This window comes from Pelodiscus sinensis, chromosome 3 (assembly GCF_049634645.1).
Source record: "Pelodiscus sinensis isolate JC-2024 chromosome 3, ASM4963464v1, whole genome shotgun sequence".
Taxonomy (NCBI): Eukaryota; Metazoa; Chordata; order Testudines; family Trionychidae; genus Pelodiscus; species Pelodiscus sinensis.
The window spans coordinates 150,371,041-150,398,452 of NC_134713.1; the positions used below are offsets into that span (position 1 = coordinate 150,371,041).

The 27,412-nt window shown below is 45.8% G+C and overlaps 1 protein-coding gene across 1 annotated transcript in view; it reads right to left on the minus strand.

Annotated features, from left to right (window-relative positions):
* Positions 1–27,412, minus strand: part of LOC142828021 (usherin-like) — a 178,040-nt gene that overhangs the window by 102,633 nt on the left and 47,995 nt on the right. Inside the window, exons 3-8 of the mRNA XM_075925196.1 lie at positions 20,008–20,143; positions 18,977–19,040; positions 9,653–9,947; positions 6,553–6,737; positions 3,421–3,642; positions 2,042–2,135 (exon numbers count right to left, since the gene is read on the minus strand). Of these exons, the coding sequence (XP_075781311.1) occupies positions 2,042–2,135; positions 3,421–3,642; positions 6,553–6,737; positions 9,653–9,947; positions 18,977–19,040; positions 20,008–20,143 (996 nt within the window). The remainder of the gene's footprint in view (positions 1–2,041; positions 2,136–3,420; positions 3,643–6,552; positions 6,738–9,652; positions 9,948–18,976; positions 19,041–20,007; positions 20,144–27,412) is intronic.

Genomic DNA, 27,412 nt, shown 5'->3' on the forward strand with positions numbered 1-27,412 from the left:
AGCACACACAACACAGAGAGGCAGCCAGAAGCAGGAGCAGAACATGTGGTTGCCACATCAGTAACCTCACATTCAGGAGACATCCAGAGATGTATCTAAGGCATGCAGTACCAGAAGTCCCAACCAGGTAAGACCTAAAGACAAGGTGGCAGCAGCAGTGCTAGCACAAGTTCATGGGAAACCAGCTGCTCTACAATGAGCAATGCAGAGCCAGGAGCACAAGGGAACAGCTGGTGGGCTGGGAGGTAATTAAACCTCAGGGACTTTACAGAGAAAACAAAATTAAGTCTGAGCCAGCAGCTAGAGCCTTGCAACCCAACCAAATTCCAACACAACCCTAGTACTAGTTTGGGTCAAGTCCAGTGTAGAAGCAACCCAACACTCTTGGGTCAGATTTAGAGTGTCTGTAATCTAGGTGGGTTTTGGCCAGGCTTTAATATTAGTCCCAAGCAGATTTTTAGACAAGAACACAGAGATCCAGAAACCCACAGTGGAAAAGGTGAAGACTTTTAGAGGAGGGGTTTCTGGAGAAAAGGAAATCACTACCACCCCACACTTAAGAGTCTTGAACAGCTACATTCCCGGATCCTAGACAAAGCAGACCTGCCAACTAACAATCCCAACATCCAGAAGGCATAAAGTGACACAGTGATTTTCATCTGTATTTTCTTCACCCCCTTCCAGCATCCAGCACAGGAACAGGGGAACTTAGAATTGAGGCCTTTTTTATGCTAGTTGACTTAATTTACACATCTGGTTCAGCCAAAGCAGAGCTGTCTATTGAATATTCAATAAAATATTTATTATAGTTTGTATATAAGCAGATGGCTTTGCTTGTGCTGAGTCACGTATGAAAAATCCTGTAAGAACACCAAATGGCACACCTTTTTTCTTATTACATCTGCCCAAGCTCCTCCAGAGAAGTCAACTTTACAATTTCAGACAGCTTGCACAATTCAGGACAAGAAAACAAAATATACTAAAAGGTTCATTATTCTGTATCCTCCTCCCCAATTTTCCCTAACTCTCTGTTTATTCTTTCTGAGTATGCCAGTGCCAAGTACACAGGAAAATTATCAAGTCTTAAATTTGCCAAATGGCTGCAGTGCAATTCACAAAAGCCCTGTTTACTGAACATTATTGTTAGTGGTGAGAAGAACACAGTGGAATTGAGGAAATTTCTTCTGGAGTATATCCAGGTTGGGCTTTTGTTTTTTTGTTTTTTGTAAAGAATATGATGCTTTACTTCTGGCTCCAATAGAAAATAACAAGTTTATCCTAAATTCTTATTTTTTAAAAATGTGGAAAACATTTAAAAATCTCAATATTAACTCTGATTTTTTACTAGAACAATAATCCATTGTAGTTAACAAGAGTTGCATGGAAAATATCTAAATGTCATTTGTGACTGTAAAAATATGAGCAGATTAACATTTCCAATTAGCCTCTAAAAAGGCCAATGCTTAGATTTCATTGTTTTAAAATGTTAGTATCAGAGCCATTGGGGCAGATTCTGCTCTGATTTATTTCAATTATCATCCTGAGAGCATGTCTAAGCAGTAAACTTACCTGGACAAGTATTATCTCAGCTTTCTGTTAACTTTATACTCACTTTTGGAGTACAGATTAACACATGTTCAAATGCTTCCATTTTAGACTCCACATAGATTCTTCCAGCAATTAACTACACTAAAGTATTTCATAATAAGATAAAAATCAGAAATGGGCTTCAGAGGAATCCCAACTATCTATAAATCTTTGACAGATGTTCAAAATCTAAATTTAGATCTGAATCCAGCTTGTACAACTCATAATATGTTTGCAACAGGCCAAATCAAACCTTTGAACCCAAACACACCGGAAATTGAAGGATGGACATTTTTAAAATCCATACATGAATCTAAAGCCAAATGTTGTGACTTTTCGCTGCCACAACATGGGATCCAAAAATGTTCCAAGTTTGCAGAATTGAAAGTCCATTCCAAATGTTGTGCTTTAGGCCCACATTTAGATAAAATACGCGAAGAATGGTAGGACTTACATTATCTCCTTGTGTGTAGCTATCCTTGGAGCAGAGGCATCTATATGGCTTAGTGCTTGTGTCACAATGATCAGCATGGCCATGACAATTACACCTGCATACAAAAACAGCTATTAAAGGAAATACACAAAATGCATTATTTGAGAGACAGCTCTCCACTATTTTTACACTGTCATGAAGGTAATTTTCTACTTTGTTAAGAATAAACCAAGTCCCAGAAAATACTGTTCTTAAGTGTAGTAACCATTAGATGTCTTCTCTATTCAACATTTATAAATGTCAAGTAAATGCAGCTTTCTAGGGGAATAAATTGACAGGACCATTTCTAGACCAACTATTAAGTTATCAAGGGTGCATTATGTGCTTTCAGTATATACTATGCAGATAACAAGGCCTTAATTATTTACTACAGCTAGCACCTATCTTGTCAATATTAACCCTTTGATCTTATAAGTTGGTCATAATATCTTAAAGATCTTTCATGTATTGAACTTAAACACAAGGGCCCAATTTTGCCCTCAATTACATATAAACTACTCCTATTGAAGTCAAGTCCTCCTATGAAAGTCAATACTTGTAAAGTAATATACCCAAGTAACTGAGGACAAAATTGGGACTACAGGTTTTTTTTTTCTTTTTTGAAGTATGAAATTAGTCTTTTAGCTCTGCAATAGAAAGGACTGTGCATTACAGAGTCACTGACATACTACATCACAATATTTCTAAATAAACACCTTTTCACAAATACAATAATTAGAAGGTAAGTGTGACCATGGTAGAGTGTTATCTACCAAAATGAGATCAAATCTTTCAAAATATGAATTCAGAAATAATACTTGTTCACAAAAATCAGTACCATATATTCATTTGGAGACTATTTCTCTAAATTTGCATAATTAGTCCTTTAACAAAATTGCACACTTAACATACATATTTAAGTTGTCAGTCAGAAATAATACAACACTTTCAGAATGGCTTCCTTTTTAAAGGAAAAACTGTGGCAAAAACAAAGAATGTAGATCATTAGGACCATTAAAATTGCCATGTCTGAAAATCTGTAATGAAACTTAGAAGACCTTAGTCAAACTTTCAGTTATAAGCCCCTATTTAGAAGAGTTTGTAATGCCAAGAAAAATAAACTCTTTTGACATATTTATCTTATAAAAGCCATTAATTATTTTAAACATGCATTTGGCTAAATGTTCAGAAAATAAGTTTAATGGTATGTGAGTTCTGATCCAATACTATAGGCCAGATGCTTTGCACAGTTACAAAGTAAAACCAGAGTTAAGCCATTGACTTCAAGTTAGCTAATGATATATCACACATCTTTCCAAATGTTCAGTTTTTCAGAAATGTCTTTACCCAATAACGCCTACCTTCCACTGATTGTAATTTCATCAACTCCATAGTATCTGTGCCTGAAGTTGACCCAAGGCTCTGTTGTATGGTATTGGCCATGAAGATGAATCCTCACTTGTGTGGCTTTTACAAACTCTTGGAGAGATGGAGTATTGTAGAAGTCATTGTAACCAGGCCGACGATTCGGCTCAGGTGTAAGAATGCTGAAAGTAACGTTTCCACAGGAGTATGGAGTAAATCTGCTTAAAAAACAAAAAAGATCACAAAGACTGCAAAACATTGTAAAAATATCGATTCTTCATGTTTTTAAAGAGGGCTTCTAATGGACAAATTCTGATGCAAATGGAAATCACATACAGAGCTCAAATAAAAACTCATGACTCAAATATGCCATGTGTCTATTTCCCCCAGACTGCCACTTTATTTTTAAAATGAAAATTTATATTCTTGATTACAAAGACTCTAGCCCTTATGGATGGGAAGAAAATCTTGGAAATTGAAAGCAATATTTTCCCCAGTATGTAGAGAGCCAAGAACAATGACTCATGAACTGGTCTGGCTGATAAAAGGCAATTCATACATTCAGTGGTAATAATTCAAGTGCCCACATTATTAACTATTTGCCAGCTGATCAAAGCTTGTAAAAACTGGCACAAATCACATTATGAAAGCCTACAAACTACTGTGTTATCTTATTTTGATAGTATGAGTGGGTAGTATTTGAGAGAGTACTACACAACTTCCTTTTCCTTCCCCAAATTAAGAAAAATGCAAGTGCTTTGGATCTAGTGAAACCCAGCAGGGCTCAATGGGAGCCAAGGTCAATGAGCACAGCTGAATATGTGGGCTTCAAAAAGGGAGGACATAGCCAAGCAAAGCCCAGCACAACAGTCTTCACAACCTACTATGAGCAGAATCTCATTTTGGCATATTTAATGGTCAGAGTTTGGCAAGTAGGCAGAGCCTATGGAGAAGAAGCATTGCTTTTTTCCCCCACCCAAATTTGGACACTCTAAAATATATGCACCCAATGGCAGAACTTGGCACTTGATTAATGAAATTCCCATGCATTTCTTTTTCCTCTAGAAAACTTCTGGGATTTTTGAAAAGTAGAAGCTCTTGCTAGTAATTTTTGTAAACAGTTTCCAGTTTAAGCCCCTACCCTGCAATGAAATCCTCTGCTAGTGTAGGCCCCGGAGTCTCAGTGGGGGTCCCATTAACTTTGTTGAAACCCCCACAAATATTGAAAGTAGGAATAAGAAATCCTCCGGAAAAGGCTTATTTTCCGGAGAATAACGTCTAGACTGGCGCTTTTCTCCAGCTTTTCCCCAAGCCGGAAAAAAGCGGCAGCCATGTTAATGCAAATGCCGTGGGGGATATTTAAATCCCCCGCGGATTTGCCTATTCCAAAGTCTACATTAGCATCCCTTTTCCGGAAAGGGGTGCCAATGTAGACACAGCCTAGCTGTTTCTGTTTAGAAGATATGCTGATTAGGCTTGGCAGATTTTTTATTTTTTTGTAATTTTACCAGATAATATTAGTTTATTAAATTTTTAGCAGTTTAAGTTTCGTAGTTGTCCAAAATTATGGACTTAAGTGTTAACTTTTTTAAATCTATTTAAATTTTCACATATGTGGGAAATTATGAGATGGCAGGGAAAAAGACATTAACTGATCGTAGATTCAGAGATTCAAAAAGTTAAAGCTTTTTAAGTTACTAAAACTCAAACTATCAACAAGGCAGTATATAAATATAAAATACAGTAGACTTCTGATAATCTGGAACCTTTGGAACCTAGGTGGTGCCGGATTATTAAATATGCCGGACTATTAGGCGGTACTATAAACTGGTCATATATATATATACAGTATATACTGTATATAAAGTGTTTTTAATGCTTTTTATTGTAGCACAAGCACTGTCCAGCATCACACAATGCCAGTGGCAGACTGACTTGGTCCTGTCCAGTTTCACTCGGTTCAGCTGCTGCCACTGATGCCTTGTGACTCATTTTTTGCCGAAGCTCACTCACTAGGCTCTTGCCATTTTGATGCTGGACTATCGTGAGTGCCGTACAATTGGATGCCGGACTATTGGAGTTTTACTGTACATTGAATATGCTTAAATCAATTATTTCTACCTTTTTTATTATTTATTTGCTAATCCATTTGTAACAGATAAAATCTAAATTACTGATTTTACTCTCATAAATCCTCAACAGTACACTTCTTACTTTGCTTATCTATAAATTTCTATGTTCATTGATGGAACTATTTCTGTGTCAATTTGTGTGTATGTGCAGTGAAAAACCTGACATATACTGACATTTCCCGATAAAAATATAATCCTTCCAACCTTAATTTTAATGTTGGGAGAGGCATCATTTTAAAACTAATTTAGATGATCAAAACTGTTTTCTATGCTTATTTAATGAACTGGCTTTCTCCAACCCCCTCCCCCACTGAATAGCAGCAATGTTCAGTAGTCATTGTGAAAAACTGACTGAACTCATGTGACCACACGCCGTTTCCTTTAGAATCCTGAATTCTTCAAGCCCATATAAAGATAATGACACTTCAAAAGACTTGGTGAGGTGGCAAATGTGAAAAAGCATAAGCACCTGGTCAGTATTCACAGATTGTTTTTCAGTCAAGTAATAAACAGACCTAACTCCAATTAGAGTCTGAAATTAAACCAGAGCTAATGCATTATGACAGGTACTTTGTAATTTACACAAGGCAGTCAGTGAAATGGGCGTGACTGGCAATATGTTTCTGAGAGTGCTTCCCCAAAAGAGGAAGTATTTGTGTTCTTGCTCACTTTTGCCATTGCTGTTTATTGTTCAGCAATACAAAAGCGTCTAAGTTCCAAAGCAAGACGCGATGCTCTCAGAAGTCATCGGTAATTTTTTTAGATTAAATGGATGACTGAAATCAGTTAAACTAGCACTCTTTTCCATCTTGCTTATCAGTATGCCTCAATTTCTTCACTAAGTGATAACAGTCCCATAAAATACGAATTACCATTTTTCAGTATTCCAACTCCGTGAGAACATGGAAACCACCTATCGCAATGGGAACTTGGAAATGAATTGTATCAGATACCTGTTGAAAGCATTTGTATGATACAGACAATATCTATTCATACCTAGGAAGCTGGAGACAGTTGACAGAGTCCGGACTTTCTAGAAAGCCATTGTTTTCCATTCCAAAGATACTGCAATTTCTAGCAAAATATTGCCAATCTTCCCAATTTAAATCATTTTTCTTTTTCCTTTGAATTCTCATTGCTTCAGGCTGTGGACTATAGAACTGTAGTATAATATAGAATACCTACAAATGAACAAAATAGAACTACATTTAGAATTGCTAGATTTATATACCAACATGAATACCAGCATGAAGACAAATATTACATTTCTGTATCCACATGTGGCAATAACTTCTTTCTCAGCAGTCACCGTATATGTGTACTTTGAATAAAAAAAACAGTAAGATGATGCACTAGAAATATCTAAGGGTATGTCTACACTACCACCCTAGTTTGCGGGTGTGTCTAAGGGTATGTCTACACTACCACCCTAGCTACATGCGGCACAGAGTCCGAACTAGCAGACATTTAAAAATGGCGGCGCCCGGCAAGATGCAAATGAATCCCGGGAAATTCAAATCCCGGGCTTCATTTGCAACTCCGGTTGACTACATTACCACCCTAGTTCGAACTAGTGTGGTAGTGTAGACATACCCTAAGATATTTCTCCCCATCCCCCAAACACTTTTAAGAGTTGAAGTAATCTTACTTCTTAACCTGATCTTCACACAACTCCTTGGTAGGCAGTGAAATAATTCCATGAAAATTATTCTTCATTACCTTCTGAGGTCTATTTGAAATTAATACCTCATTGTATAGCAATTCCATGGTCTGTGATATTGCCAAAATTTAGTCACAAGCAAAAAGGCATACTTAGGAGTCACTAAACGGGCGTTAGCAAGTTTTCTGTTTTTAAGACCACCCAGTTTATCACTTTTCCCTGCCTTTGGGCTGGAACTACTTTAAATAACTGTAACAGAAGATTTTCCTCAACCACACCATCATATGGGCATTTGTAATAAGCAGTCCCGCACAAATACTCAGATCAAGTGAGCCTTAATATTCCACAGATATTTAAATTGGCTTTTAAATAGAGACCATGTTCTTACAAACTAACCAAATCTATCCTCATATACTTTTCTTCTCCCCCAAACGTGCATACCCAACTGGAAAAAAAACCCCAAAAGCTAATAAGAGTAAGTTCTATAAACATTACACATTCGGAAACAAATGAAGCAATTCCATTAGTAGCTCTATTCATCCTGAGAGCAGGCCACAGTAGGCTCCTGCCTTTTAGCAGCAAACTCCAACCAGGCCCATATTAAGAAAGAAACTGTAGAAGCTGCAGCTTAGGACCCCTTTAGCTCCACAAAAAGATCTCCAGAATGCCAGAGGTCCAAATATTTTGTGAGGCCCCTTAGATCAGGAATCCAGGCTGCAGCCATCAAAGCCTTGAACATTTTCCAGCTCTGCATGGCCAGAGCAGAGGGTGGCTCCATGCACTGCTACCCCCTTGCTAGGCTGGAGGCACATTGCTGTCCCCATGCTGCGCTTGACTGCAGGCTCTGCCCAGGCAGTTCCCATTGGCCTGGAATCCTGATCAATGGGCGCTGAGGAGAGGGGTGTCTGAAGTGCCTGCAGGTGAGTGCAGGGTAGCACAGCTCGTACTGACTCACCTGTTTCCTCCCATTCCTCTCTCCCATCCCTAAGGGTATGTCTACACTACCCCCCTAGTTCGAACTAGGGGGGTAATGTATGCATACCGAACTTGCTAATGAAGCCCGGGATTTGAATTTCCTGGGCTTCATTAGCATAAAGCCGGCGCCGCCATTTTTAAAAGCCGGCTAGTGCAAACCCCGTGCCGCGCGGCTACACGCGGCACGGACTAGATAGTTCGGATTAAGCGTACAGATCTCGTGGAACGAGGCGTACAGATAGTTCGGATTAGGAAGCCTAATCCGAACTATCTAGTCCGTGCCGCGTGTAGCCGCGCGGCACGGGGTTCGCACTAGCCGGCTTTTAAAAATGGCGGCGCCGGCTTTATGCTAATGAAGCCCGGGAAATTCAAATCCCGGGCTTCATTAGCAAGTTCGGTATGCATACATTACCCCCCTAGTTCGAACTAGGGGGGTAGTGTAGACATACCCTAAGGTCCCTCCCACAGTTTAACTCCCTCCCAGATCCCAACCCCAACCTCTGACCTGGCCCTGAGACCCACTCCTGCACCCTACGTTCCTAACTCCCAGAATCCAATTGCTATTACTGACCCCTAGCCCTGACCCAGCACCCTAACTTCTACCCAGACCCTGCATCCCCACCCCAATCTCCTTGCCTGATCCCCTTCCCACACTACAAATCCTTAGGCCCCAGCCTGGAGCCTCTCCTGAAAATCAAATGCCTCATCCTAAGCTTCATCCCAGAGCCCACTTCCCCAGGTGGAGTCCTCAACACCTCCTGCATTCACCCTCTTGACTCAACCCACAGTTCTCACCCACACTCTGAACCTCTCATTTTGACCCCATTCTGGTGACCCCACAAAATCTAGTAGCCCTTGGCCCTCAGAACAGTTAATCCGGCCCTGACTCCAACCAGGATCCCACAGAATCCAGACTGGTAGAAACGCATGTTGGTCTCATTCTTTCTTCTCCAACATCAGTCTATCACCTTTGTGATGAAGCAGAGATTGCATATGGTTTTGTAGTGTTGCACTTTTGAGTAGATTTTATTTTTTTACTTCATCTGTCTTCCATTGCTCGACAGAATGAAATAAGTCCTTTGTGTTTTAATAGAAATTAAGGTTAAAAATTAGAGCAATGAAGCAACTTAACATGCGTGTTTTATCTATGAGGATAAGAGTTGTCATCATGAAGCCAAACATTAGTTCATCTACTCTGCTACACTTCCTCTGCCACCAGAGAAAAGCCAGAAGCCAGAAACATAATGTACCTGCTCCCTTTTTGCAACATTATGGGCAGCAGGAAATTTCTTCCAAGCCACCAAAGTAATCTGTCAGTAGCTCAAAGTAAGAGATTTGAACTTGCTTATAATTGAAATCTGGTGTGCTTAAACCTCCTCCTTGCTTTGATTTAATAAAATCGGAGTGCATCAACATTCCATTCTCATGCCCCAATGACAGAAAAAAAATCTTCTCATTTACCTCATACTGTCCATTTTGTAAATCGATTGTGATAGTAACTCCATGGTCCAGATGTGCAGTGTTCATGAACAGAGATGAGATCCAGGAGGTCCCAATATCATTATCATTGATATAATACAGGGAATGGGCTTCAGGGTTTAGTCTCAGTACTCTGTCATTAGTTGTGTCTTCTGCACCATTCGGGATGCAATACCTCTGCACCAACGGGTGTACCCGGGGGTGACTACCTGGGCAGCGGCATTCTGTCTGGGTATGTAGGTGAGGCAATTCCCCAGAGAATACCTCTACAATGTCTCTGTCATAAAAAAAATAAATAAAAAAAATAAATAGGCACATGGATAAAAGGGAAAATGAATGAAATTATGTGCATGTATGGTTACAGTCTAAATTCTAGCCCTAACTTTAACCACCACTATCATAAATGATCACACTAAATATGATCAGAGCACCACCATTAATTGATTTCTTTTATGACATCATGCCTGACTCTGATCACTAATCTGAATACTGTCCTTAAAACTCATTTATAGCATTGACATAATGTCTATAGTACTTGAGTGTTAGCACCTGAATTTTCTAAAAAAACCCATCCAATTGTTCAAGATTTGCATCTTCAAATAACTATGGGTATGTCTACACTACCACCCTAGTTCGAACTAGGGTGGTTAATGTAGTCAATCGAAGTTGCAAATGAAGCCCGGGATTTAAATATCCTGGGCTTCATTTCCATCTTGCCGGGCGCCTCCATTTTTAAATCCCCGGTAGTTCGGACTCCGGGCCCACGGCTACACGCGGCACGGAGTAGGTAGTTCAAATTAGGCTTTCTAATTAGAACTACCGTTACTCCTCGTGGAAGTAATGAAGCCCAGGCTTCATTTGCAACTTCGATTGACTACATTAACCACCCTAGTTCGAACTAGGGTGGTAGTGTAGACATACTCTATGAGTGCAGAAAAAAATGTTTATGGAGAATTTTGGCTTCAGCATCTTAAATATTGACTAACTCTATGTGCCTCTCCTCATGATTAGCCAACTAGGCTCTGACTTCAAAGGATACGGACTTCACTACATTCAGCCATACTTTTTTGGCAAATGAAATTAGGCCCTAGCTCTTAGGTACGTTACACAAAAGTTAAGGCATATAAAATTAGTGGATACTTTTAAATATCTGAGTATTTAATGACCTCATATGCCAACTATCTGTCATCTGAACAGGCAGTTAATTCTGGACATGATATTTTGTGCTCATTTGTTTGTGGCCATTACACCCACAAAATTGGATGATGGTTTAAGAATCTTTTAAAATCAAATTGGACTCAATTCATCCATTGTTTCTTTCATGGAAAAAATCAAGCATTTCCTTGAAAGAATATATAGCCAATGTGATTGTGACAGTGTAGGGATATGTCTGTAATGAATTATGAACTCTATTTTCTATTATGCCTTGCACCCGTGTCTATACTTGCCTAAAGGCAGCCTATTGCAAATGTATTTCCACATGGCTGATCTTCCAAAGTAAAATGACTGATACTTCCTTGTGGGACAATTACTGAGAAACCATCCAAATTACAATATAGGAGCCATCAACTTTGACTGTTTTCCAACTGTTGACTCACTCGCACGGAATAATGGACTTTCTACTGAGGGGTCTGCATGGTAGTGGAGCATACATAACTGAAGAATGGTTGAAAATTTGCCAGTGAAACACGTGGCAGAAACAGAGAACTCCTTCAGAGGTGAGTACTGCTCTGGACAAGGTGACTGATCATCACCACATGCAAGAAGGACTTTAAAGAGGGTTACATCAGGAGAGTCTTTTATATTAACAAACCTCAGACTCACAACAACCAGTGAGATCAGACGAGGGGATGGTGCTCTAAGGATTTTTGTTTTCAAAGATCTGTAACTCTGAGAGCTTAATCAGTAAAGTTTCTCTAGTTAGATATTTTTGCTAAACCTGCATTCCTTGTTTACCCACCATGTTGTCCTCAAATAAGTTAAATTAGAACCTCAGGCTATGTCAAGACTGCAGGATTCTTTCGAAAGAATCTTTTCTCGGAAGAGATCTTCTGAAAAAACTTCTTCCGAAAGAGCGTGCCACACACAAAAGCACATTGAAAAAGCGATCTGCTTTTGCAAAAGAGAGCATCCAGACTGATTGGATGCTCTCTCACGTAAAAGGCCACCCAGAACCACTCCAAGGCTTTAGGTCACCAGTTAATGCCGAGTGCTGGTGCCAGATCCTTGCAGAGACGTACGCTTAAAGGGACCCCCCCCCCTTCCCGTACAGCCATTTTTTTGCTTCTGCTGCATGCTTGCTACCTCTTCAGGGGACAGCAAAGCTTTAGCAGTGCCTGCTGTGGTTGCCCAGTTCTTTTTTGGATGCCACAGATTTTTCCTTTGAGCCATGGAGCCGGAGCTGCCCCGGGCATGCGATGGCCCTATATGGCCATACTGCAGTTTTTACAGAACTTTCTGCTAACTGCCTTCCTGATCTTGCATGAGCTGGACCTGGAGCTTCTTCTGGGGACCCTTTCCCTATGTGCAGCTGCTTCACTCTGGCAACCACACCCCACTGTGGAGAGGCATTTTTGTAGGCTCATCACGAGTTCAGACTGGTGGGACCGGATGGTTCTGGAGCAGTGGAATGACCAGCAGTGGCTCCAAAACTTCTGCATGCAGAAAGCCACCTTTTTGGATCTATGGGTATGTCTACACTACCCCCCTAGTTCGAACTAGGGGGGGTAATGTAGTCACACGGAGTTGCAAATGAAGCCCGGGATTTGAATTTCCCAGGCTTCATTTGCATAAAGCCGGCCAGCGCCATTTTTAAATGCGGCACGGACTAGCTAGTTCGGATTAGGCTTCCTATCCGAACTAGCTGTACGCCTCGTGGAACCTAATCCAAACTAGCTAGTCCGTGCCGCGTGTAGCCGCGTGGCATGGGGTCCAACCTAGCCGGCATTTAAAAATGGCACCGGCCGGCTTTATGCAAATGAAGCCCGGGAAATTAAAATCCCGGGCTTCATTTGCAACTCCGTATGACTACATTACCCCCCCCTAGTTCGAACTAGGGGGGTAGTGTAGACATACCCTATGTGTCCTACTGGACAATGGGCAATCAGTTCAGCATGGGGAAGTCCACCATCGGTGACCTCCTCATGGAGGTAAGACACTCTTGGGCTGCAGTCCCTGCAGGGGAGGGGGAGTGTTGCATAAGGGGGATCTTTGGGAAAGGGGGGGTGGGAGCTGTGGGGGATGAAGTGGAGGTGGGGAGGGAAGCCCCATCCCCAGGGGCTTGTGATGTCCTACCTTCACACAGCTCTGCTTCTGGGTGGGCAGCCTCATAGGAGGTGGCTCTTGGGGTGTTGGGGGGCAGGGAAGGGGAGCTGGGTGGGCATCTCCCAAAGGCTCAGGTACCCCCCTCTCTCATTCTCTCTTTTGTATGTTTCTTTGTCTCCTTCTGTAGGTTGTGAGGGCCGTCAACTCCATCTTGCTGTGAAGGGTCATCCATGACTGTGGCCGGATTTGCTGCTCTGGGGTTTCCAAACTGCAGGAGAGCCATTGATGGGACCCACACCTCGATCCAAGCACCAGAACACTGAGCAGCCCAGTACATTAATCAAAAGGGCTATTTTTCTATGGTGCTGCAGGCCCTGGTCAACCACCAGGGACAATTTAAAGAAATTTTTGCTGGGTGGTCGGGCAGGGCACACAATACCTGAGTGTTCAGAAACTCTAGCCTGTACCTCAAGCTGGAGGTGGGCACATTTTTCTTCCATCGTGAACTTGGCATTGAGGATGTGCAGATGCCACTGTGCATCGCCAGGGGTGCAGCTTACCCCTGATGCCATGGCTTATGAAGCTGTGCACTAGCTACCTGGATCCCAGCAGGAACCAATTCAATGCCCACTTGAACTGGGCCCGGATCCAGGTGGAGTGCGCCTTCAGCTGCCTCAAGGCACATTTCCGATGCCTGCTGACCCACGTGGATGTGGGGGAGCACAACATCCCTGAGGTGGTCATGGCATGTTGTGTCCTCCACAACATTGTGGCGAGGGAGGGGGAGGCAGCATGCTCCTCTGTGCAGTCCACACATGTTCCTCCTGGGATGGGGGGCAGACACTGGCCACAAGGGGCGAGCCTTCCTGCAGCCATGGACAGCTGCCATCCACAAGGCCCATCAGTCCAAGGTGCACATCTGGAAGGCTCTGAGGGAAAGATTCTCTCAAGGACCCCAGTAACTCTCTCCAGTGCCTCCTCCCTACGGACCTTTGGCTTGTGGCCCAATCCCTTCCCCACCACAACCCCTCTCTTCGCCCTTTCCCTGACCTTTCAATAAACACACCTTTTAAATTTTCAAAAAAATGCAGTCTGTATTAATGAAACATTCTGAAAAGGTGAGCAGAGGGAGGGAAGGTCATAACTGGGAGGGAGAGGGGGGTTCATAATGGGGAGGGGGATGAGCAGCTCGATGTGTCACCTCAGGTGCGGGGACCTCGTCGGAGTTGCAGTCAGGCGGGTACTGAGAGCACAGAAGGGTGGATAGGAGCAGGGGCTGGAGCAAGCTCAGGGTTAGCAGGGAGACAGTGGGAAGGGCCATAGGCATCACTTGGGGAGGGGGCATGGACATCACCTGGGGAGGGAGCAGAGGCATATCGGGGGGGCAGGAAGATGGGGAATGGGCATAGCATGGAGGGTGGGAGGGTGGAAGCCAGGAGCAGCAGCATCAGGTGGGTGTGGGACATGACGGCACACATGGTGTCACACCACTGCATCAATTGGTTCCATGTGCTGTCCCACCACTCCATGTCTGCGCGGACCTTGTGTGCCAGGTTTTGGTGGATGTTGCACAGGATACCACTGTGCTGCTGCATAAGTTTTCCTTCCACCCTGGTGCACCTTCAGGTCCCCCAGGCTCTGGCGGGTGGTTGTGGTGGTGTGGCTCTGCCCTCTGTCCTGGCTGGTCCAGCTGTGGAGAACACACAGAGGGAGAAGTGGTCAGTCATCCCTGCAGACACTGCCCCTGAGGCCATGCTCTCCTCTGTGAGCAGTGACCAACAGTCCATGGCCCAGAGATGGGGGATGTCCCAGGAACAAGATCATGTGTGGACTGCACAGTGGGCCATTCCTCACAGGCCATTCCTCAGAGTGCCCAGAGGAGCATGCTGCCTGCTTTTCCCCAGCCCCCACCCCTCCAGCCCATGGACAAGCAGCCAAGGGAAGTTTCCGGCCACAGTTGGATCCCCTCGTGGTTGGCAGAGGAGCCAGGACCAGCCCGGGCTTCCCCGGTGTCTGCATACACAGGTGGAGCTCTCAGAGCTGTCTACGGAAGCAGCTGCTGTCTCGCACGTGCAGGCATGCCAGTGTGGTAGGTGCGGCACTCCTCAGTCTGTGTGGGGTCATGCCTGAGCCCTTGTGGCTAGCCTGCTTCCAGCCGTGGTGGCCCCCCGGGGGCAGGATGTGTGTGGTCTCCCTTCAACCTGGCAGCAGGATCCCAGGCATGCTCAGGGGCTGCCTGCTGTGTCCACATGCTGCACGGTAACATTGCACGTGGTTGCATGTGCAGGGACCACAGCATGATGTCCAGCCTGAGCAGCCTGAGCAACACTTGCCCCCCCACGTTGTGCACCCACCTCCCACGCCCTGTGTGTGTGACAACGTGAGACCTCTCACCTAAAGATCCCTGCCAGGCATCCGAGAAGGTCTGGGAGATGTCTTGGCTCACAGGCACCGGCTCCAGGGAGAGGGTCACAGTGCCCATCTCCTCCTCCTTCTCCTCTGCTGCCAGCTGGCCCTGGCCCTTCTTCTCCTCCTCTGCAGAGACCTCTGGCTGGGTGATCACGGGGGTCTCAAGTCCAGAGTCAATGAGGATGAGTGGGGAAGACGTTTCCCCACCCCCCAGTTTTGGTGGAGCTCCTTGTAATAGGGGCCGGTGTGGGGTCCTGCCCTTGAACATGAGCTGTGCTCTGTGTCCCGGACGTATCCCTGCCGGAGATCCTCCACTTTACTCTGATCCTGTTCCAAGGTCCGGGGTGGGTGTCTGCACTCCACGCTCCGCCAGGGACTCGCCCATCCAGCCATAAATGTCCGCATTGCAGCTCTTGGCCCAGGGATCCTGTAAGGTCTCCATTTCACCTCACAGTTCGAGGAGGGACAGGCTCTCCAGGCCACACCAGGACAGGGAGCGCCTCTTGGTCCCCCTGTGTGTGTCCTGGGACCCCCTGGGGCTGCTTCCTGCGAGAGCTAGAGCGGTTGCAGGAGGGCTTAAGCTGTGCCATTGTTATGCAGGCTTGTGGAAGGGAGAGCCGCGCAGTCAGGGTGCTGCTTCCAGGCTGGCTTTCTGCCACAAGGCTTGTCCAGGGTGCCTGCAGCTTTAAGAGGGGCCAGGAGACAGGAACTATAGAGTTGTGATTACTTTGTATGGAGTAGCCACCAGGGCACCTGTGCTATTCCCTGGAGGCCTCTTCTTTCAAAAAAAAAAGCCCCTCCTCCCCGTCCACACACACCTTTTCCCAAAAGAGCTCTTTTGGAAAAAGGCTTCTTTCTCATCACAAAAACCCCTCTGTTTTTTCAGTTTTCTTTCGGAAGAATGCAATTGCAGTGTGGACGTTCCTCAAGTTTTTCCAACAAAACTCTGTAGTGTAGACATGCCCTCAGAGTGCCCACAGCCCCAGGTGGAGTTCTGACAAGTGTATATAAACAATAGGTGGTGTTTGGAAAGTCACAGGCAGTGAGTTCAGGATCTAGATTGGTTGAGTGGTGCCACACACCCCAGAAAAGTATCTCAGAGCAGCAGTCTGAGCCTGGGACTGTAGAGCTCCAGAGACAAAAAAGAGCCTAGACTCTACTCTGACCCAGTTGTCTTGGGATTAAGTGAGATATAGCAATGGGGTCTGTTGCGTAAAAAAGCTTTCGCCTGAGCTTACTTGATTTTACTCATGCATTTTCTGAAAGTACACTAACTGTAAGGTCTAAGGATTTAAATTGCAACTCATTGTAATATTTGTCAAACCTTGTAACCTGCATTAATCTTTATAAAACTTTGTAATCTTTGTAACTCTCAGAAACGTACTGTAAACTGCAACTTTGTAACCTTTGTAACTCTCAGCCAGCTTGCTTGTAACTTGCTCTAAACTGCATTCTACCCTGAGGGTATGTCTAGACTACATGGCTCTGTCGACGGAGCCATGTAAAGTAGTTTACTCAGCATAGTCAAAGAAGCGGGGATTTAAATAATCCCCGCTTCATTAAAATAAAAATGGCTGATGCTCTGTGCCGACGATCAACTGATCTGGCACAGTGCAGCAATCTAGACATGGCACAGTTGACAAGGGAAGCTTTTGTAGATCGCTCCAGTATGCCTCATGAAACCCATATGACTATGTAAGTGTGTGAGTGCCTGAGGGCAGGAATGAATGTGTGTGAATGAGTGAATGAATGGAGGGGAGTGTGCTTGTTTGTTTGTGTGTGTGTGAGAGAGATTGCTGGTCCCCCTTTAATTTAAATCCTCGCTGGCAGCTCTATGTTTGTAGTGCATACAGAGGAGTGCTAATTCCTCAAACAATAAACCCATGCTAGCGTAACCCTGGGTGGTCTCCAGTGGGAATTTTTTTGGGGTAACAGGGTCCAATCATGGAATCATAGAGCTGGAAGAGACCTCAAGAAGTCATCAAGTCCAGCCCCCTGCCCAAGGCAGGACCAATCCCAACTAAATCAACCTAGCCAGGACTTTATCAAGCCAAGACTTAAAAACCTCTAGGGATGGAGATTCCACCACCTCCCTAAGTAACCCATTGCAGTGCTTCACCACTCTCCGGGTATGTCTACACTAGCTCATTAATTCGAACTAGGTAAGCAAATCAGGTAACCGGAGTTGCAAATGAAGCCCGGGATTTAAATATCCTGGGCTTTATTTGCATGTTCCTGGGCGGGCACCATTTTAAAATCCCCCTTAGTTTAAAATCCCCCTGCTACACGCGGCAGTTTAAAGTTAATCTGAACTAAGTCCTTAGTTCAGATTAACTTTTACTCCTCTTGGAATGAGGACTTAGTTTGGAATAACTTTAAACTGCTGTGTGTAGCCGCGGGCAGTTCATTCGAACCAAGGGGCATTTAAAAATGGCGGCCGGACGGGAACATGCAAATAAAGCCCAGGATATTTAAATCCCGGGCTTCATTTGCAACTCCGGTTGCCTGATTTGACTACTTAGCTCAAATTAACGAGCTAGTATAGACATACCCTCCTAGCGAAATAGTTTTTTCCTAATATCCAACCTAGACCTCCTCCACTGTAACTTGAGACCATTGATCCTTGTTCTGCCATCCGTCACTACTGTGAACAGCCTTTCTCTGTCCTCTTTGGAACCTCTCTTCAGGAAGTTGAAGGCTGCTATCAAATCCCGCCTCACTCTTCTCTTCTGCAGACTAAACAAACCCAAATCCCTCAGCCTCTCCTCATAGGTCATGTGTTCCAGCCCCCTAATCATTTTGGTCGCCCTCTGCTGGACCCTCTGCAATGCGTCCACATCGTTTCTATAGTTGGGGGCCTAGAACTGGACACAATATTTCAGATGTGGCCTCACCAGAGCTGAGTAAAGGGGAATAATCCCTTCTATGGATCTGCTGGCAATGCTCCTCCAAATGCAACCTAATATGCAATTAGCCTTCTTGGCTACAAGGACACACTGTTGACTCATATCCAGCTTCTCATCCACTCTAATGCCCTGGTCCTTTTCTGCAGAACTGCTACTTAGCCAGTCGGTCCCCAGCTTGTAACAATGCTTGGGATTCTTCTGTCCCAAGTGCAGGACTATACACTTGTCCTTGTTGAACCTCGTCAGATTTCTTTTGGCCCAGTCCAGATCAATCCGGACCCTATCCCTGCCCTCCAGTGTATCTACCTCTCCCTCTAGCTTAGTGTCATCTGTGAGCTTGGTAACTCACCACAAGCTTGGTAAGTGTATGGTGGGTACTGGGTCAGGTTGCAACAGTGTCAACATATAAATGAGATGAATATCACAGTATGGCTAACTAGCATTAGAAGTTACCATATACATTGAAAAAAACGTATGAAAAGCACAATAGATATTTAACATTCCACCCATGGACTAATCATTAAACAGGCTTTGAAGTGCAAACAGTCCCACTGAATCCATGCCCAGTAAATTATGAAACAAAAGTAATCTTTTAAGGAGACTATCAAACAGTCCACTATTTTGGGAACCAATTTTACCTTTATGTATTCTTCCCCCCTCTCATCATACTCCTAATATGAGAAAAATAGCAGTGGGGAGGGAGGGAGAGAGGAGTGTTTTGTTTTACCTGTTTGTAAGTGCCACTTGGTACAATCGAAAATCTTGCATTCTTCCCACAAATTGCTCTAAACCTATGAAAATATATTATAAATAATAGTCTAATTACATCATCCAGTAGGCAACTCTGCACTGCAGGAAAGCATCTTTATCAGCATACAGTGGTTTCTCTTGCACAGTTACCTCCCCTGAGTGAAACATTCTTGGTTATGGACAAAAGCATAGAGGGCAGTGACTTAATTTTTTGATAAAAAGAATGATTTATAATAACTTTATAAGAACATTTTGTACCTATCTCTTTTCTGATTAGAGAGGTGGCACAAGGACTGGCTCATTAGACAGAAGTAATGAGCCAGTCTATGTGCCACCTCTAATTAGAGAAGAGATACAGTAGGTACAACTGTACCTATTAATTTATAAAATAAAGATAAAAGGTATTTAAAATATTCCTTTCCTTTATACAGTCATTAGATTAATAGCATTCAAAAGTTAGAATGGCAACAGAAGACTTTTCTAGACATTTTAAGAGTTTTAAAAAGTAGTATGTAAAATGACTTGGCTTAGTTGCTCAGTAACAAAATAACTCTGTTTAAGATAGACATACTTTAATTTGCAACTAACTCCTAAATATAAGTATGTTCTGGATCAGTAGTACCTTTTTGTCAATAGAACCAGTTCATCATCATACCAAAATGAAGAGATCCACAAACTAACAGCTCTGGATTTTGCGCTGCATTGTTCATACAATAATGTAGAATATGGTCTAATTCTGTGTGTAGACTGATGTAGAGCTCTATAAATCACAATGTAGTCTGAAAGGAGGAACTGGTAGCAGCAGTAAATTATTATCTATGTGAACCAGCAGTTGATGAAGGCTGAAGGACCTCACATTTTGCAAGTGGCTTTCACAGCAGAAGAATATTAGTTACCAGGAAACTTGAGTTCTCTCCCTGGTTCAGAAAAGTAAGGTTGTCTAGTGACTACAAAAAGTCCAGCTAAGTACACAGATTTGACATAGTGATTGTGAAATGCAGAACTTACCACTGAAACTTTGCCCAATTCGCAATGCACCCTCAGCAGCAGGGTCTGCAATTGGTCCACCAAGTATTCTTGAATCAAAAGCAGTGTTGTCATCCTCTAACCCATCCACAAAAAAACTAATTTTGGTGTGGTGAACCTACAACGATACATATAAAGAGTAAAATAAAGGTTCATTACAAATAATCATTTTAAATTTTGTACTAATTTCATCTATTATTGATTAACCATTTCAAACTAAGAAAGGCAGCTTTTTATTTTCTTTGTGTCTTTAAATCCCCTAGTCCATTTTCTGTATTTACTAACTGAGCTTCCCACTAGTCATTCTAGTATCCCAGGCTTGGCAACAAAAATGTCAGCTATATGCACGAGAAAAGTATCATAATGGTCAAACCAAAAAAAGCTACATTTAATTAATATTAAGGGGACTGTTTTGGACTAATTCTCAATCAAGGAAATGCAGAAACAAGGTTATCACTCTATTCCCAATTTCACTTGAATGCCTAGTTATTTCCTCATTTTAAGATCGGGTCTCCATACACCATAATTCTATTCATATTTTTTTCTTCATGGGGATGACATTTCAATGCATCTTTCTCAGAGTGCTTAGGATAGCCTTCCTTCACTGTGCAGCAATGTAATTACAATAATAGTTATTACTTTCCATATTACATCCAAGGATCTTAACACACTTTACAAATATTAACTAATTATGGGTATGTCTACACTACAGCACTAATTCGAACTAACTTAATTTGAATTAGTTAATTCGAACTAAGCTAATTCGAACTAGTGCATCTAGACCTAAAAAATAGTTCAAATTAGCATTTTGCTAATTCGAACTAGCATGTCCACATTGAGTGGACCCTGAACTGAGGTTAAGGATGGCCGGAAGAAGTGCTGGCAGGGCATCAGGTTAGGACTTAGAGCATGGAGCTGCTGTCTCAGGCTAGCCGAGGGCTGTACTTAAAGGGACCCGACCCCCACCCTGGACAGACAGTTCTCAGGGGTTCCCCGTTCGCTTGTCTAAATCAATGAGGGACAGCAAAGCAGTCCTGGCTTGGAGTGCCCTGAATGCCCACACTCAGCACATCACAGCACTTAGCCATCAGCCTGGCTGCACTTGCCGCAGGCTGCCATCCGGGGAGGGGGGGTTAATTGGGGGCCTGCAGGAGAGCTTCCACCCCGAGGAGCCTGCAGAGCAGCCCCAATCCTCCCCATCGGGGGCTCGTACCCCATTCCTCCCTCACCTCCTTCCACTTACCGCTTCCTAGGCCCCCTTCCTGATGTACAAAATAAAGGTCACATGTGTTCAAAAACAGAAACTCTCTTTATTTAAAAAAACTCGGGGTGGGGGGGATTAACCTCTGGGGAGAATGGGAAAAGGAGGTGGGAGAGGGGAAGAGAGAGGGTGGGAGAGGGGAGGGCAACTAAAATGATCAGGGGTTTGGAACAGGTCCCATATGAAGAGAGGCTAAAGAGACTGGGATTTTTCAGCTTAGAAAAGAGGAGACTGAGGGGGGATATGATAGAGGTCTATAAAAACATGAGTGGTGTGGAGAGGGTGCATAAGAAAAGTTCTTCATGAGTTCCCATAATAGAAGGACTAGAAGACACCAAATGAAATGAATGGGTAGCAGGCTTCAAACTAATAACAGAAAGTTGTTCTTCACAAAGCAAATAGTCAACCTGTGGAACTCCTTGCTGCAGGAGGAAGTGAGATAAAGTTATGGAGGTTGGGTCCATGGCGTGGTATTAGCCAGGGGGTAGAAATGGTGTCCCTGGCCTCTGTTTGTGGAAGGCTGGAGATGGATGGCACGAGACAAATGGCTTGGTCATTGTCTTCGGTCCATCCCCTCCAGGGTACCTACTGTTGGTTGCTGTTGACAGACAGGCTACTGGGCTAGATAGACCTTTGGTCTGACCCAGTACGGCCATTCTAAGCTCAGGGCTCAGGGTCGGGGGTCTCAGTGGACCACCTTGATTTTCATGCCAACCTGCTCCTGGGTGGCCAGGCTGGCAGCTATCCTGCCCTAGACGGCCACTTTCCTGTGCCTAGTGCGGAGGTCGTGGATGAGGTCCACAATGTCTGTACTAGACCAGGTGGGCGCCCGCCTCTTACGGACCTGGGCAAGCTCCCGGGAGCCGCCAGCCTGGTCCTGGGAAGAGGCGGAGGGCTGAGTGGCAGTGGGTGGCTGGCTCGAGCCATGCCAGGTGCAGGGTCTGCTGGCTGGGTGCTGGCAGGCTTGCACCTGGCACGGGCACCGTAGCCAGACCGTGCCCCTTTAAGGGCTCCAGGGCCGGGAGGGGGGCATACGAGTTTCCCTGGTGGTGCCCAGAATGGCCACCAGGGAAAGCTGGGGAGGGCTAGCATCCCACTAGTTCAAATTAAGGGGCTACACAGCCCTTAATTCGAACTAGTTAATTCGAACTAGGAGTTAGTCCTCGTAGAATGAGGTTTACCTAGTTCGAATTAAGCGCTCCGCTAGTAAGGTTCGCGTGTGTAGCACCTATCAAAGTTAATTCGAACTAACATTTGTTAGTTTGAATTAACTTTTTCGTGTAGACATACCCTATGTTACACACTTGTAATATAAGTATCATCCTCCTTTTAGAGATGGGTAAACAGAGGCTCAGTCAATTTAAATGACTAGCCAATGGCCAAAGTACAAGGCAGTGGGACCGGTGGGATACAGATTTCAAGAGCCTTTTTGTGCTAACCAGGAGAAAACCCTGAACTTAAAATTACGAGGTTTTTAAAAAATGAGTATCATCTACAATTTAAAGTAAACAGAAGTTGCATGGTTGTTTTAGGGTTTTATGACACAAAGAATAGGTCTGATAAGATTACAAGAGCACATTGTATTCCTAATTAGGCATTTATAGGTATCAATCCCAGCCCTAAGCCAGAACCTGGTACACAGTTTAAAAAGTTAACCCTATTGATAAATGAAGCAATGCAAGCAATTCCCTTTAATTTATAGATCTGAGTGAATAATTTGGAACAAATACTTTACTAGATTAATTTAGCCTTCTTTTCCTATTCACAGACTATCTATAAGAAGATCACAAATTCCTCAACCATGTAACTTTTGCCTTTTACTTCAAAGACTAATCACAAAAGGGTATATCTATACTGCACATTTATTTCAAAATAAACTATTTTGGAATTTATTTTCTGAAATAACGTATTTCAAAATGACGCGTCTACACACAAAAAGCACATCGAAATAGTGCTTAGCTATTTCGAAATAGAGCGTCCACACTGATTGGACACTGAATCACATTTAAAGCCACCCGGAAGCACTCCAGGCAGGACATCAGGTCAGCAGTTCCTTCCTGGAAATGCTGCCTGAGACTTTCTGAGACGCGTGCTTCAAGGGACCTACCCCCCGCCCTCTCCCGAAAAACCGTTTCTCAGGTTCTTCTTCTGCTTGCCTACCTCTCTGAGGGAAAGCAAAGCATTTCCATTAGTGGTTTTGTTGCCCTGTTGGACACTACAGCACTCCCAGATATGGAGCCAGAGCTGCCTCTGGGCATGCGATGGCCCCTGTCTGTCATGCTGAAGTTTCTGCAGCAGTTTCTTCGGGCTGCTTTCCTGGCCCTGCAGCAATGCAACCCCCAGTTTATTGAGGAGACCCTCACCATCTGTCTGGGAGTGCAGCTGTTCCAGTTGCACTCCACTGTGCACCATCACTTCTGGCAGCCGGACATCAGTTCCACCTGGTGGGACCAGCTTGTTATAGAGCAGTGAGACAATCATCAGTGGCTCCAGAATTTCTGCATGAGGAAGGAGACCTTTCTGGAGCTGTGTGCCTGGCTCACCCCAGCCTTCAGGTGACAGGATACCCAGATGCAACTCGCCATCCCTCTGGAGAAGTGGGTTACCATTGCTATTTGGAAGCTCTATCGGGAACCAGTTCAGTGTGGGGGAGTCTACCATTGGGGCCCTCATCATGTTGGTATGGTGCTCTCAGGCTAGAATCTGGGGAGGGGGGAGGTGAAGTGCTGGAATGGGGAACCCTAAGAAAGGAGAGGGTTAGGAGTGGGGGGAGCCCCCTTCCCCGGGTGTTTCTCCAGCCCCGCCCTCACACAAACGTGCCAGGGGATGGACTGCGTAGGGGTTGCTCCTGGGGTGGGGGAGGGAAGGGACCTCCAAAGGGCTCTGGCACCTCTGTGATTCTCTGTCTGTTTGTCTGTCTCCTTCTACAGATGGTGTGGGCCATCAACACCATTCTGCTGCACAGAGTCATCCAGCTCGGTGACATGGATCCCATCATCGCTGGCTTTGCTACCATGGGTTTCCCCAACTGCAGGGGGGCGGGAGGGACTGTTGTCCACATCCCCATCCAGGCCCCCAACCACTGGGCATCCGTCTACATAAACCATAAGGGCTACTTCTCCATGGGTCTGCAGGCCCTTGCTGACCACTGCAGCCAGTTCAGCAACATCTTCATTGGGTGGTCGGGGAAGGTGCATGACACCCGTGTGTTCCGCAATTTCAGTCTATTCCACAAGATGGAGGCTGCCACTTTCTTCCCTGGGCTCATGGTCAGGGATGTGGACATGCCATTGTGTGTTGTGGGGGACATGGCCTACCCTCTCATGCCATGGCTCATGAAGCCCTACACTGGCCACCGGGACCCCAGCAAGGAACACTTTAATGCCAGGCTGGGCAGGGCCCACATGCTAGTGGAGTATGCATTCGGGTGTCTCAAGGCCCATTTCTGATGCCTCCTCACCTGCCTGGATGTAGGGAAGTGGAACATCCCCCAAGTGGTGGCCGTGTGTTGTTCTCCACAACATACGTGAGAGGAAGGGAGAGGTGTTCCTCCCTGGGTGGGGGCAGAGAACAGTTGTGTGGGCAGGGCCTTTCAACAGCTGTGCACAGCTGCCATCAGGCAGGCCCATCAGATAGGGCTGTGCATCCAGGAGGCCCTGAGGCAGAATTTCTCACAAGGATCCCAGTGACACTGTCCCCGGGGTCTCCCCACTAGGAGCCTGTGCCTTGCCCCTTCTCTGCCTTTCCTCCACACCCTTCCCTTCCCTGCTCCACTCCTCTCTCCTGCAGAGACAATAAAACAAACTGCTTGTTTTTGAAAAAAATGAACTCTTTGGTTATTTATTCAGGGTAGAAGTAACTGGAGAGAGAACAGGGAAAGAACCTGGGAGAGGAGAGGGACAGGAGGGGGGATGAGAACCTTGGACCTTGGAGAGAGGGAGTTGAAAGGGAGAGGCGGGGAGAGGAAAGGTTCAGAGCTGGGAGTGGGATTGGTGCCTGGCTCGGATGGTTCCACCACTTCGTGTTCAGGGACTTCAGGAAACACAGAGAGGCATGGGGAGACTAGGGAGAGAAGCAGGAGGGGGGGCACTGGAGCAGGGTCTGGCATGGGAGGAGTGGCAGGGTGAGGCATGGGCATAGGGGCAGGAGCTGGCATAGGAGGAGGGGCAGGTGCTGGGGCTGGGCAGAAGCGGCACCAGGAGCAGAAGCTGGCTCTGGGTGGGCAAGGAGAGACTGCACAGTCATGCACGTGGTGTAGCCCTGCTGCAGCAACTCCGTCCAGATCTCTCTCTGCCACTTCATGTCCTCCCAGAGCCTCTGATCCATCATCTCATGCAGGCCCAGAGCACGGCGACATACTCCCACAGCAGATCCTCCTGCGTCCTCCAGCACCTGTGGCTCCCCTCGATGTTGGGTGGCTGCTTCGGGTGGTGTTGCCCATCCCCCTGTCATGTCTGGTCCAGGTGGGGAGAATAAAGAGAGCTGGTCAGTCATCCCTGGAGACACTGTCCCTGAAGCCACACCTTCATCTGTGAGCCGAGATCGACAGTTCTCGGGTAAGATGAAGGTGATGTCCTGGGAGCAGGGCCATGTGTGGCCTGGACAGCAGGCCCTTTCTTTGGGTACGTCTACACTGCATCCCTAGTTCGAACTAGGGATGCAAATGGAGACGACCGAAGTAGTTAATGAAGCGGGGATTTAAATATCCCGCGCTCCATTAACATGATCTCGCCGGCGCGATAGTTCGAATCACAGCTGATTCGAACCAGGAAGTGCGCGCCAGGACGCGTTAGTTCGGACTAAAGCCCTTAGTCCGAACTAATGTTACTCCTCATTTTTTGAGTAACATTAGTTCGGACTAAGGGCTTTAGTCCGAACTAACGCGTCCCGGCGCGCACTTCCTGGTTCGAATCAGCTGTGATTCGAACTAGCGCGTCGGCGAGATCATGTTAATGGAGTGCGGGATATTTAAATCCCCGCTTCATTAACTACTTCAGTTGTCTCCATTTGCATCCCTAGTTCGAACTAGGGATGCAGTGTAGACGTACCCTTAGAGAGGCCCAGACATCCCCAGAGTAGCAGGCTCCCCTCCACATACTGGGGACAAACAGGCATGGGAAGTTGCCAGCCACCCTGGGATCCAGTTGGAAGGATGGGGGCGGGGGGCCTTGGGCTGGCTGGGCTTGCGTCGGTGCTGCGCACACCCCGGACCCAGCAAATAGTAGCATTGCAAGGGGAGAGGACTTGTATCCCTGGCTGCAGGGGAAGAAGGGGTGTAGGTGTGGGGAAGGGGCTCCACTGCCCCCCAGGATGCAGTGAATAGCACACACAGCTGTCCCTGGCAGCACTGTCCATGGGAGCAGGTGCTCCCTTGAGCATGCAGGCATGACCGTGTGCCATGTGCAGCACTCCCGAGTCTGTGTGGCCATGTCCCCAGCCTCCTTCTAGTCGTGGCTTGTGGTGGGAGAGTGTCCCACCTGGGTGTCTGAAGTGTGGCCAGCCTCTGTGAGCAGGAGCCCAGGGGTGCTCAGATGTAGCCTTCTGGGGCTGTGTGGTGCAGACGGATGCTGCACGTGCATCCATGTGCACGGACTGCAGTGTGATCCCCAAGTTGAGAAGGGAAGAGCGTGCCTCAGCCCCTTGCCACCCGCCACCTCCACCCTGTCTGTGTGAGGTAACTAAGGTCACTCACCTGATGTTCCCTCCCCAGCCTCGGAGGATGCCTGGGACATATTTGGGCCATGGAGTACTGGCTCCAGTGTCACTGAGGTCATGGTGCTGGCCTCATCGGGGTTCTCCTCCTTCTCTCCTTCTTCCGCATCACCAGCTCTGGCCCCTGGGTGGGTAACGACGGGAGTCTTGAGCTCCGAGTTAACCACCAGGGGTAGGGAAGGGGCTCCACTGCCCCCAGGATGCAGTGCAGGTCTTGGTAATAGGGGCAGGAGTGGGGTTCTGCCCCAGAATGGGAGCTGAGCTCCGTTGTCCTGGCGTAGGCCTGGTGGTGCTCCTTAACTTTCATCCGGGGCTGCTCCTGGGTCCAGATATGGCCCTTGGTGGCAGGGCCGGCCTGAGCCATTTTGGTGCCCCGGGTCCCGGACAGGCGGCGCTGTCCTGGGCGCCCGCCCC